The 18,650-nt window shown below is 41.5% G+C and overlaps 1 protein-coding gene across 1 annotated transcript in view; it reads left to right on the forward strand.

Moving 5' to 3' along the window:
* Window positions 1–18,650, forward strand: part of ngfrb (nerve growth factor receptor b) — a 69,283-nt gene that overhangs the window by 35,654 nt on the left and 14,979 nt on the right. Inside the window, exon 3 of the mRNA XM_010864812.3 lies at window positions 3,531–3,893. Coding sequence (XP_010863114.1) covers window positions 3,531–3,893 — 363 coding nt within the window. The remainder of the gene's footprint in view (window positions 1–3,530; window positions 3,894–18,650) is intronic.

Consider the following 18,650-nt stretch of genomic DNA (forward strand, 5'->3'; position numbering starts at 1 on the left):
TTACAAATAATTGTATGATCTTCTGTAGTTAATCGCAAGTAATTGCAATTTTAGAATTTGGTCAAATGTGCCCCTAAATAAACAATTGTCTGTTTAAAAAAACTATTAATTATCTGAACATTGTGCTTTATTGTAAGGCAAAGAAAAACACAAAACAATCTAGCAGAATATTTCGAAAGCATATATTCACTGTATTTAAAGCTTGGGCTGCAGCTTAAATGGCAACCCTTATGGCAACCCTTATATGCCAACAGATACAACTCCCTTATACGTCCTCAAGGTAACTGGAACAGACACAAAAAAGTTGATGGATGCAAAACACATCAATTGACATACTCTGTTTAAGTTGTCATGTCATCAACTTGATACTCCTAATGTATTACACAATTTACTGCTTCCACCCTCACTGTGGCATGAGTTAGCTATGAGATGACAGCGAAAGAATGTAGAAATATTTCCAAGGCTCAATAAAATAATGCAGTAAACCACTTTAAATTAATCACACACAATAACCTTTTCAGTACTAGTACAGAGAAATGAGTATTAATTTAATGTGCTACACATGGATTTTCCTTCTGTTTTTTTTGCACTTTGATTGCAGAAAATGCCTATGATATATTTTTATTAATATTAGAATAACTTGGCACCAATGTTGGAATTGGCTACGATATTCACCTATGCCAATCCTACCACAGTTTTTACCTTGTTGATGAATACAAAAAAATCATTGTGCAGAAAATGTGTTTTGAATGTAGCACAAAGGTCTTGCAAATGCCAGGACAAATCCCATGTTAAACAACTGTTTTATATGAACAAAACCAAGAACTATAAGGGGTTTGGGGCACAGTGTGGCACCCAAGACAATATTTAACTTAATAATGATCAAGTTGAATTAGATGGGATAAACTGATTGTAGGCTTAAGGGGAACACTTTCATCACCACTCTAAAATCCATTCGTTCCTCCACCTGCCACTCACAGAAGACTCAAAGCATTCCCTTTCCTCTGACATATTTAGCCCTTGCTCTTGGTAGGAACTCTCCCCAAAGGCCCATATGGATCAAGGATCGTTTTCTTGCCCACAAAGCCTAAAGTTCAGCATAATGAGCCCAAACAAAGAAGACTGGCCTCAGAACAGTTGTTTTTTTCTGTCAAAACCATTTAAAAACCATTCAAAAACCATTCAAAATATACCAGACTGCATAAAATCTGCTTGAACAAAATAGCTGAGGATTATGTTTTTTTCACCCACATATGCCTTCAGTTAAGACCCCAATTGCACTGAATACTATGTAGCTTGGTGTGTTGTAGCCATATGTAGGAATTCATTGAAGGATTTGAACTCTGACTTGAATGGGAACTGCAATTAACCATATTTATATGGTTGGCGGCAGCTGTTTTGCATATTTCAAAATACAATCCTGTGGAAAACTGTTTGGGAAGCAAATGCCTATTGCTGTAAAGAGAAGACTAATCTCTTTGTGGATCCAAACCCTTTTTTGCTCAACCACCCCCAATATGTGGAAGCAAACCATAGCTCCGTTAGTATTAATCTTGAGACGCTACAAGCACATCTGCCCGCACCATTCAGTAGACAATTTTTCATCTTCATCACTGGAACATTTACTATATTTGGTAGCGGAGGGTTTCTCTATCAGTAAGTCCCAGAACAGTATCGGGTCATAAACATTTTATTACCAGGACACTGAGCCTTGACATGTCAATGTTACGTCTACATTGACTTAATGTGTGGAAATACCCAACATTTCTCTGCTGAACTGCATGTCACTACACAAAGTCAGTAATGTATTTTTTATGATGAGGATTTTTTTTTATGTAGTAGTTTATCACTCCAAACATATGTCCTGCAGCTATGTACTTCAGAAGAAAGCCACATATCATTCTTCCATTCCAAGTCTTGGATAGAACAGTGCTGCTCAGCGCCAACAGAAACATGCATAGGAATGATTTGGGATGAAACGTTACAATATAAGATACAACTCAGCTAAGACAGCTGTGTGAATACTTCAAGAAGAGTCACAAATCTTCCCAGACATAATCATGCAGACACACAAACACACACACACACACGCACACTTACTTTATGCTTGAAAACACTTCATGCCGACACACACATACACCATGCTCAGCTTTCACAGGCTGGTCAAAGCCATGAGTTATTTTATGGGAGTTCAAAACAAAGAAATGGGATGAATCTCCAGGCTCCAGGCTAAAGTACCACTGTTATATTCATATAATGCTGAGTCAGGCAAAAGCAACCTGTGCTCTCTCCACTCCAGCTCAGCTGCAGGCAAGCTTTATTAATGTATTGACTACTTGAATTATTGATGTGTGACATTATGATAATAGGTTTGAAAGCACTGATGGGGCGAGAGGGTTGGGGGTAGGGGAGGTCACTGAGAGGCTGAACAGACACGTCTACTGGCAGGCACACCCGCACACACGCATGCACCAACACGGCCCAAATACAGTAGACAGCCTCACTGTAGACTCAAAGATGTCTTAACACTGTACATTATTTATCTGTTGAAACATAAGACAATAAAGGATGGTCACTCCAGTTGCTTGTAGAGCAATTAAGAGACAGAGAGTGAGGTATTGTATTCTTAAGAAAGATCACACAAACTCAAAGTATATCATGATAAGTTATTTTCTTGTAAAATGTAATCTTCACACTATAAGGAAAATGACAGTTTTTGTGGCCAGTGTCATCTCTTACTCCCAATTTGTCATTATCATTCTTTAGCACACTGCCTTTCTCTGGAATTCTGGTTGGTGGTGCCAATGATGTAAAAACAAAATTTGATATTCCAAGGGAAGTTGAGCACACAGACCAACGCAGAACTGTTCTTTGTCTACACCCCTACAAACACAGACACACACACATGCATGCACACAAACCCACACACTCAGACACAAGAAGAACAATCATATCAGAACTGTTCCGACAAATTGGTGTGCATTATTTAGTGCTTCCCAGTACTTTATCCAGTACAAATACATCCCTGAGAAACATGCAATATTGATGTATTTTGCATAGAACTCCTTCCTTTAAAAAGATATAGATTCATAATGCCATATACAGTCGCTCGAACCTTCTGAATAGACCTCATACCCTACAACATTTCATTTTTATTAAAACAATTAGGATTATTTATTTTAGTAAAACAGATTTCCATTTGTGCAGCTGCACGTCCACCCACTTCAGTTAGATAGGAGCAATTGCCTCAAAGGGCACAGCACCTGGGAATTGTCCCACTAACCACTGCATCTCCAGTTTGTATGCCTTAGTAATGTCCTACAGTCTCCCCGACATCTAAATTAAGTTTTTCCAGAAATCCCACTTAGAAGATGTTCAGACTTAGGAGGGATTTAGAAAAACATGCAGATTGCTCCAAACAATGATTTCTGAAAAAAAAAAAAACATTTAGAAAAAGTTGTATGTATGTTTTGAACTATATCTTTTTTATCTTATTTATATTTTGAACTCTATTCTTCATTTTCTTCAAGGTGAGACGTTCTCAGAAAACTTTAGCCACACTGAGACTTGCCAGCCATGCACTCGCTGCGTGGGTCTTCTCCGCATGCAGTCACCCTGCACCGACTCCAACGACGCTGTCTGCATCTGTGACTACGGCTACTACCTCAATGATATCTCCAATCGATGCGAGAGCTGCACCAAGTGCCCCGTGGGCCAGGGCATGTTGATTGGCTGTGAGCACGAACGCGACACAGTCTGCGAGGAGTGCACCAGGGATACATTTTCGGACCAGGAGAGTTCACGGGAGCCCTGCCTGCCCTGCTCCATCTGTGACGAGGACGGCGAGTTGGAGATCCAGGCCTGCAACCCCTCCAAAGACACCGTCTGCCAAGGTAGGAGAGATTGTGAGCACCATCATTACTGGTGCTCAGTCGCTACAGCATTACAGGTTGGAAAAAACATCATGGTAGCCCAAAAACCCAGGCGTTGCATGCAAAATACGCTTACCGAGTGACCTACACGGGACCACTAACACTGCTGCACGTCTGCTACTGTTCTACCCAGAAGCATTGTAATATAGGGAACTCATAGTAAAAGACTGAACCAGTAGTGAAAAACCCAATCAAAGACCAACACACAGACGCACCAACCCACTGTTCTTGTAGCACATCCTTTTCTTGACATTTAAGAGATGAGTCGAAGCCATTGTACTGTATTGTCAGTCAATGATACGTATTGTATTAAAACCGCCAGCACAGCGCTAGCTCTGACCCTGCACCAATTACAGACCTATGACTCTGTCAACTACTATCTCTGGCTCACCACGGTACAGAAATTATTGGGCTAGAGATGTAAATGCCAGTCCCTACCCGTCTCAGTGTCCACATATACTCATCTCATACAAAGACCACAAAGACTGCCCTCTCTGACTCCTGAGGCCACTTGAAAGGTCATGATCACCAGTGGCTCTGAATTGCTTTTATATCATGTTGCCCTGTGGCCATCTCAGTGCTCCAAACTGTGAATACCCCATGATCTGCGTCACCGCAGATTCCTATATCCTTATGCCTCCTCCCTGGGTTAAATCAAGGCTTTATAGGAAGTCCTTATAAAGGGAGTCTATTGAACAGTCATGGACCGGCCTTTGGGGGTAGCTGTTGGAAGGCAGAGTGTTATCTCTGCAGATGAAGGGAGACCAAGTCTAAAAGGAGTATTTTGTGCTCTTCCGTGATCTCCTTTTGTGCAACAGACTCTTCGATGGCCCAAGGGGCATTCTGGATTATTATTTAAATGTCTTTGTAATATACAGTATTGCTCATATAACTGCTAAAATGTTCAGGAGAGTCAAAGCTCAAGAAATGTCCTCCAATTCACATCTCGCCAAGCAGTTGTGCTTATAACACTGCTCAACCAACAGCATAGTATCCTGTAGGCATCTGACCCGCCAAAATGAGTATGTACAGGGCAAAAACCATATCTGACATTCTGTCTATCCACCCTGGGAGATGCAGAGTCAATTTGCACGTCCCTTTGTGGCACCCCAAGGCACTGTCTGATCCCTGTACATGTTGTGTTATTTAGCAGACAGAAAAAAGAGGCTGATGTCTTTGATAAGTCTGATGTTTTTATCAAAGCTATATTTGTTCGTGTTTGTGTACTGCTCTTGACTGGCATAGTTTCATGTCAGCTTAGTGCTATGATCTTTTCAGATGCCACAAAAACCTTCAGAGATTTTGTATGTTTGAACACACCCTAAATATCTACTCAAATTTACCATCAACTTCCCCTCTAAAATACCATGCAGGTTTATAAAAAAGATGAGTACCAGAGATTTAAATACAGTGGATATAAAAAGTCTAAAATGCCAGGTTTTTGTGACAAAAATAAATCATGTCAGAACTTTTTCACTTTTAATGTGACCTATAAAGTGAACAATTCAATAAAAAAAAGACAAACTGAAATCTTTGAGAGAAAAAATTAAAACCTTACAATAACCTGGTTGCACAAGTGTGCTCACCCTCTTATAACTGGAGATGTGTTCAGAATTAACCAATCACATTCAAACTCATGTTAAATAGAAGTCATTCTGCCATCATTTAAAGTCACTCTGATTAATCACAAATACATTTCAACTATTCTAGTAGGATTTTCCTGACATTTTCTTTGTTGCATCTCAAAGCAAAAGCCATGGTCCACAGAGAGCTTCCAAAGCATCAGAGGGATCTCATTGTTGAAAGATATCAGTCAGGAGAAGGGTACAACATTTCCAAAGCACTAGATATACCATGGAACACAGTGAAGACAGTCATCATCAAGTGGAGAAAATATGGCACAACAGAGACATTACCAAAAACTGGACATCCCTCCAAAATTGATGAATAGACGAGAAGAAAACTGGTCAGGGAGGCTTCCAAGAGGCCTATAGCAACATTAAAGGAACTGCAGGAATTTCTGGCAAGTACTGGCTGTGTGCTACATGCGACAGCAATCCCCTGTATTCTTCATACAAATGGGCTATGGGGTAGTGTGGCAAGACGGAAGCCTTTTTTTTTATACAAGGAAAACCATCAAAGCCCAGCTGAAGTTTGCAAAAACAAACATCAAGTCCCCCACAAGAATGTGGGAAAATGTGTTATGGTCTGATGTAACCATGGTTTCACTTTTTGGACATAATTCCAAAAGGTATGTTTGGCCAAAAAACAACATTGCACATCACCCAAAGAACACCATAGGCACAGTGAAGCATGGTGGTGGCAGCATCATGCTTTGGGGATGTTTTTCTTCAGCTGGAACAACGGCCTTAGTCAGGGTGGAGGGAATTATGAACAGTTCCAAATAACAGGAAATGTTGCCACAAAACCTTCAGGCATCTGGTAGAAAGCTGAAGATGAAGAGTACGTTCACCTTTCAGCACGACAATGACCCAAAGCACACATCCAAATCCACAAAAGCATGCCTTCACCAGAAGATTAATATTTTGGAATGGCTCAGCCAGAGCCCAGACCTAAATCCAATTGAACATCTGTGGGGTGATCTGAAGAGGGCGGTGCACAGGATATGTCCTCGCAATCTGACATATTTTGAGCACTTTTGCAAAGAAGAGTGGGCAAATATTGCCACGTCACGATGTGCCATGCTAATAGACTCCTACCCAAAGAGACTGATTGCTGTAATGAAATCAGAAGTTGCTTCAACAAAGTATTAGTTTAAGGGTGTGCACATTTATGCAACCAGGTTATTGTGAGTTTTAATTTTTTAATTTTTCCTCCTCAAAGATTTCAGTTTGTTTTTCAATTGAATTGTTCACGTTATAGGTCACATTAAAGGTGAAATAAGTTCTGACATGATTTATCTTTTTCTCATTCTTTTACATCACAATAACCTGGGATTCTAACAGGGGTGTGTAGACTTTTTATATCCACTGTAATATTTATTTCAAATGCTCAAGATTTACTTATATTATCTCACCTTGCACAATGACACCAGTTCAAGCTAGCTCAACCAAACATTCATTATTTGAAAGAAAAAAACATACTTTTTGAATCCCGGTCCAATATGATCACAGACATGCTTCAAGGCCTGGTGTAATTCTAAATTGGCAGATGGTTAATAATACATTTACCGACAACATCTTAATCTTGATTGTTTTCCCAGGCATGACGTTTCACAGACCACCTTTTAGTGTTGTATTCTCATCATCATCTTTTACTCTTCACTCTAACCCAATCAAGTGCTTTTACAATCAGATCTAATTGTTTTAGGGAGCAGGTGATTTATCAGTACTTCTCAATCTGTATCCCTGCCAGATGTCCTCATCCATTAGTGATGTGAGTGAGTCAACTCGGCCTTAAGGCTGTACACTGCCAGACTCTAATCAGCAATTGGGTGTGGGGCGGAGTCAGGCCTCTGGATAGGACATGGGGTGGTGCCTGACACTGCCAAGCAATACAGAGGAAAATTACTTTACCTGGTATGCTGGTATGGAATGTTAAGGTAAAAGAGACACAATCAGACTAGGATCAACTATGCATATTTACACTCATATACCAGTGTTTTTCTTCTGTCTGGTATTGCGTACCTTTAATGAACATAACTATAAATTTGATTGATCAATAAAATCTGAATGATTTCAATGTGTTCATTGTATTAATAGTTAATGATATGAAATTATAGTTCATTTCATTAACCATGAATGAAATCTTATGGCATTGCTTAAAGCCTGATTTTATTAATCCGTCAAAGTTATAGTTATTGTCATTACAGTTATCACAATACCAGACAGAAAAAAACCCTGGTATTAAACTAGTCAACTGGTTAATAAACGCAAATCAAATGTATTTACATTGTTCCTCATTGTAGACCGCAATCCTATAATGACTGATGAGACCAATATCTTTAAGGCCTGAATGTAAAGCGCTTAATCTGACAAAAACAAGGTACCACTCATCACCTACATAATACAATCCTTACATTGAAGAATGGTGATGGGAGCATCTTGCCATAAGGATGGTTCTTAGGGACTGGGAGACTGGACAGGATCGAGGGACTGGACACATTTTCGTTTTTGCTTAGTGATCATAGGGTAACTATGTATAAGTTAGGTAGGTTTCTCCATAAATGAAAGTGGGGTCTGAATAGTTTCCAAAGTCACTGTAAGGGGGAGAAGAGGGAGAGGAGAGAGTGAATGGTGAGGGAGGGAGCCTAATAGGCATGGATGATTATCTTGCTTGTAACTCAAGACTCAAGAGAAATCATTTCAGAAATGTTTGTGTTTACATTTGTTCCGGCAATATCTGCCGTGAAAATCCAATTTCCCCATTACGACCAAAAGGATTAGTGCTCGATTTAGAAGAAATGCTCTCTCACCACTCAACTATTCTGCTTAAAATGAGGGACTGATAATTTATAACAGACTCTGGGTGTATTCTAAATGGTGCCCTAGTCCCTACTTAGTATGAACGTATGAACTGTGCCTCTCTGGGGACACGCTCTGTGAGACTAGCCCCTTGTAATCAGAACTGACGACCAGGAGGGTCTGAAGTAAAATGATGATGCTTATCTAAAGCAAAGTGCAATACGCTATCCACTCTGATCCATGCCACTAAGGCCAACTTGTAGGGTCAAAGGTGGTTTGCCACAGGAGACTCCATGTCATGTGACAAGGATCTGTTTTGGGAGAGTGTATTGGTTCAGAAACCCCAAGAGACATGGCCGAGAAGGCAGAAACATCAAGGGGTTAATCCGAACCATCCCTGCTGCTTCCAAATCACTCCAACCCTGAGAGTTGTTGAAAAAAAACAGACCAGTTAACCATTTCCAATCCTTAGTCAGAGAGAAGCGTCTTCCGGGGTGATTGTACATCCAAAGTGACGTTCAAGGTGATGTTACAGTGTATGTATTTACATACGTTACAGTGTATGTATTTATATACGTTACAGTGTATGCATTTACATATGTTACAGTGTATGTATTTATATACGTTACAGTGTATGTATTTATATACGTTACAGTGTATGTATTTACATACATTACAGTGTATGTATTTATATACGTTACAGTGTATGTATTTATATACGTTACAGTGTATGTATTTATATACGTTACAGTGTATGTATTTACATATGTTACAGTGTATGTATTTATATACGTTACAGTGTATGTATTTATATACGTTACAGTGTATGTATTTACATACGTTACAGTGTATGTATTTATATACGTTACAGTGTATGTATTTATATATGTTACAGTGTATGTATTTATATACGTTACAGTGTATGTATTTATATACGTTACAGTGTATGTATTTAGCACTTGACGGGAGGCCAGGGCCGTACAAAGCTCCAGCTACAATTCTAGGATTTGCATCCCCTTCTGCCCAATCCTAAATGGAACCATTATTGGCATAGATGCCAAACGGACCTAGAGGCGAATTCACTATACGTAGGAAGGGGCCAGGAGATTACTGTCTAATATGGCTAATAACAGGATCAGTTTACAGGTTGACAGATGTGTTTAATGTGTGTTGAGCCCAGAGGGTTGGTGTGTGAGCATCAATGTGTGTGTGTGTTCTGGTGAGCTAGCCATTTTATAATGGCTGTCTCTTGAGTCACGACTGGTGTTAAATAAGTAAGCCTAAAGTTCCAGTTATCACTTAGAAGCGCTGGCTCAGTGCCTGAAGGACAGTGAAAAATACATTTACGTTTGCTTAAAACATATTTTATTTGGCAGATGTTGTAGTTTCTTTTAATTATTTGGGCAGGAGCACATTATCCATAACCTCCCTTCCACTTTCGGGTTGTACCCCTGACACGCTGAACACGATCTGAGCTGGACCATAAGCCTGGGGTTCCTGAATGCAGGACATTAGGGTCAAGTATAGCGAAGTGACTAACAACAAACACATACACAGGTTTGAAAACACATTAATGCAGACACACACCTGTGCATGCACTTTAATTCACATATGCACACTGTGAGGTTGATGGTTAGGGGTTGACTTATTGGTCATGACAGTACATGGGTCCAACCTCCAAAATGTCTGTGGGGTCAGATAACTTGGGTTGGATGGAGGGGGTTAAGATCATCGGGCCAAGTGTGTTCTGATATTCAGTGGGTAGGTAGGAAAATTGTCTTGGGGGAGTAGTGTGGTCAGCGGAAACGACTGTTTCTTTCCTGTGATTCTTTAACCATATCAACTGATATACTGCCCTCATGAAATCGGAAACAGGAGTTTGATCAGCTTACGGGCACCATTGACTGAGTTGGAAAGTATTTAAGGTTCATGAACAAATGAGAGAGCTGAGGCAACTGACAATACCCTTCCTGAGGCTTTATTACTTGAGATGATACGTACTGCAAGGAGGTTAATGGGAGGCACACTATAGTGGGTAGCACAAGTAATTAGTGGCAATTAAAGAAATCTTATCAAATTAAGTGGATTTGTGCGCTAAATGCTTGGTAGGAGCTTAAGCTGGTAGCATAACTACTAAAAAAATGCAGAAGCCATTTTAAGGTGCTATACAGCTGATTAGGGATGATGATATGATAACTTTTATTATAGTTAAGATACAACTATTGTATTTCAGGTATACTGTTTTTACTCAGACATGCTGTGATTGTTTCTGTTAATGTAGACAAATGTTGAGGTTCAGAAATAAGGGGCTTCTGGATCCATCCGCAACAATTTTTTTTACACATTTTTTTCTGTCTGCTCCAACTTCTGTCTGAACTCTTATCTGTCTGTCCCTCCATCTGTCTTCAAACAGGGTGTCATTGTATGCTCATATCGTTGTATAGCCATGGGTACCCTCTGACTTAACTTCAGTGTTCTGTGGCCTTCCATCAATTCTATTGGCTTATATCACTTCATATGACCTTTTATCGTTAACCCATTGCTTTCTGTTCAATACAATGCAAGCCTTGTAGCAATGAAGTGTTAAAGTCTAATGTCTTCAAATGTCCCCCCATGTAGAGAATTGGCTCCTTGTGTTGAGGAATCAACATAACGTATGGAGAAATGTGTCAATTGTCTGGAATGTTGTAAAATTCTGTCCTTCAATATTCTAAGAAGAATTGTTGGGAGGGGCCGTTGTGGGCCAGTCCAGGGGTGATCACAACACTTGTGGCGGGGCTCGTGTCACTTCCATTCATAGACGATTTTGTAGTTGGTAATGAGCCAAGCGATGGATAGTGTGTTGAAGTCTTGTTTGTAGGCTTGCTTGTAGCACGGCCAACTTTTCCCAGATTCTTATCAGCTATGTGACATAGCTATTAGATATCTGAAGTGGAGCATGGCATTTAGAAAGAATTTCATTGCCATTTTTTTCATGCTAAATGTAGTTTTGTCCTAAAAGGGTTTATTGTAAGGTCATGCATTCTCCAAATCCTCTTGAAAATATACATTAAAGTTCTGTTAACTCTTGACTCTTTGCTATTTGTAGTTTCGGTATTTATCAAGAATGAATATTTGTCCTTGGTCCTCAGAATATTCTCCATCAGTCTAAATCTCATGAAGAGAGAATAAGCTGTTTTCTTCTCTTTTCCTCAATCAATAAAGGCTATTTAACAAAATGTATAGATGTAATGATGTATACCATTACCACTGTTTCATTTCCTTAATGCCCAACTGTTTGACTATAATGAGGAATAGATGTTATTGGTGAATACAGCCTTGGAAAATAAATCGTAAAGAAGGGATGGACAGGAGAGTGACGGAGAGGGGGTAGTGCAGAAGCAAAAAGGAGTGAGGCTAAAACAGGAAAGAGGTAGGAAATGGGAGGAGAGACGGGAACAGATGCTCAGAAGAGCGTCCTGGTCAATAAAAGCGATGAAGTTACTCATCTACAGTCTCAGGTTTCCCTGGGTGACCTCTACCAGGGCTGATCACTTTTCTGCTGCAGAGCATACACACACGCACACACTAACACACCCAAACAGTAACATCCACACATAGATACACACAGGACCATGAGCAAAATGAGAGCAAGGGAAGGTAAGAAGTAGATGGCAAAAGACAGGATAAGATACACAAGCAATCTACAGTATTCAAAATCCAAATCACCCTGATTTGCAAAGTAAATGAAACATAAGCAGACATACCTAGTCTTTTAGAAGTGTTGAGGTGCTGCTAAGGGTAAGCTACTGTTATACAACTGTTCATTAACATTTTTATCATTTTACAGAGGATTGAAAGGCAGGCCTGGGCTTATAGGGGGCAGTGACAGTTTAAACCCTGCTCAAGCTCAAGGACATGTAAGAAAACATGCTTGGAAAACCCTGTTTTGTCAAAGGCTATAGAACCCCTGTTGATTTAGAAGTACAATGTGTAAGAGTTGGAATGCAGAATGGTCAGTGCTTTGCTCAGATTTGGTCAGTGACAGAAGTAGACACACACAAACATTAAGTATATAGTTTGCTCAACAACAATATACTATCAGACCGATAAGCACAGAAATATGCCTGTGTAGATACTTCAAATATCTATGTGACATAATTGAGTGCATAATTTCAGCAGGTGCTTGTGAGTTATGGTAATATGACAAAAATATCAACAGACAAAACCTATCAGCACTCAGGAGACTCAGACAGGAAACCTTATAAACAACACATTATTGTTCAGGGGAAACGCAGGGGTAGATCCAGGGCAGGCAGGGGTTCGGTACATGGTGGTGTGGATTGCAAGACAGACAGATGGTGGGCAGGCTCGTGGTCGTGGACAGGCAGGGGTTTGGTATGCTGCAAATCTAGGAATAGTCAATGGGAGTAAACTGGAGACAGGAAAAATGCAAGAACTCTTGATATAAGACATAAGACAAACTGGCAGAGGAACAAGGGATGGGATCAGGGCATGACAGTACCCACCCCCCATGGAGCGCATACCAGGTCGACCATGGTAGCGACAGCAAAAATCAGCGATGAAATCTGAGTCCAGCATGTGTCTAGTAATGTTCTAGTAACGTTACTTAGGGCCGTACCCTGTCGACAAGGTACTGCAAACCCCGGCCCCAAGGTGGGACCGCACTGTGTAGGCAGGGTGGCTGTCAACCAGACAGAGATGAGGGACCAGAACAGGAGCAGGAGCTAGAACACAAGAGGAAATTAGTTTTACACAGGAGACATGGAAAGTGGGATGCACGCTGAAGGTGGAAGGAAGACGGGAATGTGGAGCGACTACGGGAGATAGGGAAAGAGCAGATGAACTGGGGGTAGAGCTTCAAGGAGTCAACTCTGAGTGGAAGGTGGGTAGAAAGCCACACCATCTGTCCATCGTGGTGATGAAGTGCAGGGACCCTGTGGCAGTCCGTCTGTCACCAGTACCTGGAGGACGTCCAGAGGGAAAAGTGGGCCAGGCACGTTGACAGCGGCGAACAAACATCTGGGCTGAGGGGACAGCAATGTAAGCCTTCCGGTCCAGGAAGAGGTGTGGCTGGTAGCCCAGAAAACATTACAGTCCAGTCCAGTGGCAAGGAATTATGAGTGTACTCAACCCAGACTAAGTAGCAGCTCTAGGTGGTGGGGTTTGAGGAGGGTTGTCTCAAGGTCTTGTTTGGCCCATTCCGATTGTCCATTGGACTGTGGATGTAATCCCAAGGATAGGCTGGTGGTGGCACCAATTTGGGTGCAGAACACTTTCTAGAACCGGGCAGCAAACTGGGGCCCACAGTCTCTAACCATATAACGAAGATCGTGCTGCACCACCAACTGGGCAGTCTCATTGGCTAAGGGAAGTTTGGGTAAAGGGATGAAATGGGCTGCTATGGAGAACCGGTTGACCTCCGTTCGGGTGGTGGTATTGCCGTCAGAAGGGCGAAGATCGGTGCCAAAATTGGGCTTAGGTGAAGCAGTTTTTGAGGTTGGAGAATGCCAGGGAAGCTTCAGCGTACCAGGAAAAAGGGACCTTTGTAGCTGTGAGTGCTGTAAAGTGTTATGCAATCGTGCTATAGCCATGAATGGAGCTGCAGTAGAAATTCACAAAGCCCTGGAATCTCTGGGGCTTGACTCTGGAGGTGGGTTGTAGCCATTCAGCAATGGCCTGTACCTTCTTGGGGTCCATCTGGACACTCCAAGAAGGATACAGTGAAAAAAATCTTTAGAGGACTTGATGGACATGGGCGACATGTTCTTGGGGGGTCAGAGCGAAAATCAATATGTCATCATGGTGAACTAATTCATATTAGTGAGGGGCAAGGAGCATGACGAGAGTTTCCTAATACCCACTTGCGGTGTTGAAAGTTGTCTTCCATTCGTGCCCCTCACAGATGCAGACTACATGGTAGGCATTATGAAGGTCCAGCTTAGTGAAGATCGTCACCCCCTGGAGGACCTTGAATGTGGAGGAGATGACTGAAAGAGGTCCTTATATTGTTAATTCCACAATAATCAATGCAAGGGCAAAGGGTCTTATCCTTCTCAATGAAGAAGAACCCTGCACCAGCGGGAAAGTCAGAGGGCCGGATGAAGCCGCTTGCCAGAGACTTCTCGATGTCGGTATTCATGGCCTTTGTCTCAGGCCCAGACAGCAGGGAAAACAGTCTACCACTAGGGGGGGTGACGTTCTGGGGAGGAGCTTATTGCAATCGTAGGGTCAATGTGGGGCTTCAGTAAAACTCAGGTGGACTTGACGAATTATTCAGGCCAAAATGGGAAGTAGGGAATGCAGCGGGATGGTTATTGGAGGCAAGCAGCTTTATATTTGTTCTGTACCCTAATGCAATCATCGGTGGGAATTGAAAGTGTGACAAGAGAATCCAAGTCCAGGGGTAACTCTTGAGCTGCAAGCTTGTCTTTCAAGGAGTCTGACAGACCATGTAAGAAGGCATCAATGAGAGAGTTAGAGTCCTAACCACTCCCAGCAGCGAGGGTCCGCAAATCAATGGTGCAATTCTGCTACGGTATGAGTGGCTTGGCGTAGCGACAGGAGTTTCCAAGCGGCTTCCCTCCTGGACACCCTTCTGACCTTGGATGTAAAGTCCTCAAACTGGTGGAAGTCGGGGATTGTAGTTCTCATGCCTCGGTGATCAGGTAAGCGATTCTGGAGCACTTTTAGGGAGAAATGAGGAGGGTTGTAGCTCGAACACAAGTGAGTACTGGGAAAGGAATGATCGGCAGATGTCCGGGGATTTCATCGTAATGCTCAGGAAGGGCCAACCAGGGCTCTCGGGGGGGACAGCCCGCAAAGGCTATGTTGCTTCCAGGTGTAGGGACTTCACATCTGGGGTGCTGGCCGGTGGACATTTCGAGGAACTGATCCAGCAGGGTGTAAGAAAACTGCTGTCCTGACGCTTGGTCATGTCCCACAGACCATTGATGATGTCCTGGAGCAGTTCTTCATTAGCATAGCCAGTTCAGCCAGGAAACCCAAGTGGTAATTGGTCAACTATGCCTCAGCTAATGCAGGATCGCTCTTATCACAAGTCAGATTGCAAAGCTGTTTATATAATAACACCTGGGTACTCACTCAGTCGGTTGTTGAGCTCGTACTAACATGGGGTGCACGTCCACCCCTGCCTACACCTGTTCGATTCTGTGTTCCTTGTGGGGGGGATCGGTACTGCGTACCTTGCTCATTGCCATGGGTATTGCATAAATAATATTAAAGGTATGTTATTGTGGTAGTATCATATACACAGTCATGTGATGGCAATTAGGAGCAGAACGTAATGCCAAGACTTAAAGGGCTGTACATACGTTCTCTAATAAATTGTTAAACTCATATGTGGTGTTTTCTGTCTGAAATATCTACCAATAGCAAGTCCTTTGAGGTGTACAGTGTGGCGAAACGTATCTGAATCTGCTGGGTCTGTCATGGCCAGTTCGTACTATGAGGATTCAGGAATTAGACCCAAATGCAGACTTTGTCACAGGAAAAACTTATCAACAACAATTTATTTTACAGGGGAAAGGCAGGGGTAGATCCGGGTCAGGCAGGGGTTTGGTACACAGCGGTATTGATTGCAGGACAGGGTGTAATCACTGGGAGTAAACTGGTGATGTGAGAAACGTGAGGTCCCTTGGCACAAGACACAAGACAAACTGGCACAGGAACAAGGGAAGGGTACAGGTTAAATACACAGGGGAGAATGGGGGAGATGAGAGACACTTGGTGGGGGTGGACCACAAAGGCAACACAGGTGAAAGCAAGAGGGCGTGACAAAGCCATTTTTAAAAAAAAATTCCAATAATAATTGGAGAATACATTGAACTGGCTAATAGTATTTTGGGTAGATATTTTGATGTGACTTCTCTGAGCATGTGCATCCCTTTAAGTGCTTGATGGAAAGATATATAAAAACAGATGGAGCTTTAAAGTAATCACTAAGGGCTGTATTCAAACTTTTTACACAATGTCCTTAAGATCTGAACCAGTACCAGTGCAAAACTCAATTGTGAAAATATACAAAAGAAAATGTCTAATGTTGTCAATGTCTTAGATGGGTGATTCTTTTTTGGGTTAAGTGCTTGGTAGACAATGTCATCACATCCCAAACGGCACCATATTCCTATATAGTGTAATACTCTTTATTACGTTCTAGCTCTGGTCAAAAGACGTGCACTATATATGGAACAAACCAGTGACCACTTCCCCTGATACTGTAGGAGCTGAAATCTGCAGAATGCTCTAGAAAAGCTGGGTATGGTCACTCCCAGTGTGGCCATCATTGCTTTGTGGGCAGCACTCAGCCACGCTAGTAAATGGCATATTAGTGTACAGATTAATGTCTTACATATTGAACCAATGGTCAGACAATGAGAGAAAAAGTGAGAAAGAGACGGAGTGAGACATAACAACAGTCAAAGAGATAAACCATCTAGAAGAGAGTAAGAGACAGAGAAAGATAGAGTGAGAGGAAAAGGAGAGAGACTCCGTGAGGTCCGAGTTAGTTGGGGAAAGAGACAAAGAAAAGGGCATATGGCCTGATAGAGAGGAAGATAAGGAATGGAGTAGGGGAATAGTAAGAGACATGGCAAATTCTCCTAGGAAGAGAATGAGACTGAAAGAAAGAAAGGGAACATTTGTGCCCGACAAAGGGAATCTCTGTCAGTGTAGGGTGTCTGATGTCCTTTCCTGTTCCAAGGGGGGGAAATGGGTGCCGTGGGGGAGGGGTTGTAGTCACAGCCATCATAATGATGAGAGGAGGAAATCTCATGAATAAGCGGATGAGCGACTAAGAGCAAATAGCAAAAGGAGTGAGAATGAAATTGGCAGAAAGTTAACATACATCCCTATCATAATTGTCAGTTAGTCGACAAATCTATCCTAAACCTTTGCGATTTGTCCTTTAAAATGTGTTTTCTCCCCTTTAATTGCACTTCAAATTTACCAGTGAGACTTACCAGTGAAAATAGTGGCTGGATAAATTAGACTATTTTCACTGATAAACACCGGCATTCAAATATGCAGCAATAGGACTCAGACAAAACAAAACATTTCAACAAACAGTGAATGAATTCAGTTAGGCCACATTTATTAAATTGTGTTACAAAAAATTGCTGTAATATTCATGGCCACAACTGCTACAGTACAGTATTTCTAGGATCCCAGTAACCAATCTGGTCTCGGGAGGATGTAAAATAAAGTAAATAGTAGAAGTAAATTCAAAATACTTATGATATAACATTAGGGTATTACATTATTTTACTAAAATATATTTGTAATATATATATTACGAATTAGCAAACATCATTATAGTAAGCCTGTACATTTATGGTCAATGTATTTATAGCAGTTTTGAAATTCTGTGCTATTCAAACCATTAATAACTATGATGTTCTTATTAAGCAAAACCACAGTAATTGGACATTTCCTGATTGATTTTGATCACCCAAAGAAGAATGAACCCTCTCTCTTTCTGTTGTTGCCCGTACTGGACACTCACCACAACAGGATCTCAGTAGGCTTTTTTAACCACACTGAGTTAGGCACTAGAGAGTGTTTCCTCCATGGGCTGTGCGTGGAGGAAACACTTAATTTGGTAATGACTCATTGCAAGTATGGAAAACTATCAAGCATTTCGGGATAGAAAGTACAAGACAGTGTGCATCAATAAGTGTGTTCACTTGTTAATTAAGGAGTTAGGCCAACAGAACAGCACCCTGTATCCAACTGCTAGCTTGCTGCTGAAGCTAAGCAGGGTCACTCCTGGTTGGACCCTAGATGGGAAAACAGATGCCCTTGGTCTAATGTTCAAATCCTAGGACAGTAAAAGGGACATTTCCTTATGTATCTTGCCATCTTTTGGATTGGACAGATGTCCTGACCCTCTGTGGTCACTCAAAATCCCATGTCACTTATTGAAAAAGTGGGGCTGTATACCCAGGTGTCCTGGCTAAAGTTCCAATCATCATGGCCACCTGATTATCCATATCTTACAACTTGCTCATTTATCACTTCTCTTCCCCTTGTAAGACATTTTCTAAGGAAGGTATTATAGGTATTAAATGTATGCAATCAATAATGTATGTAAGTTGTTCTGGACAAGAGCATCAGCTTAATGACTAAAGTATAAGGAGATCCACCCTCTCCTGGTGCTACCTGGTCTACACTGTCAGTCTGATGGCTATTGGAACTATATACAACGGCTGTAGGCTTACATGCCTTATTTACACCAATTGGGCTATTACAGAACCCAGTGTTAGACTCATAACTC

This window comes from Esox lucius, chromosome 5 (assembly GCF_011004845.1).
Source record: "Esox lucius isolate fEsoLuc1 chromosome 5, fEsoLuc1.pri, whole genome shotgun sequence".
In the NCBI taxonomy this organism is placed as follows: Eukaryota; Metazoa; Chordata; class Actinopteri; order Esociformes; family Esocidae; genus Esox; species Esox lucius.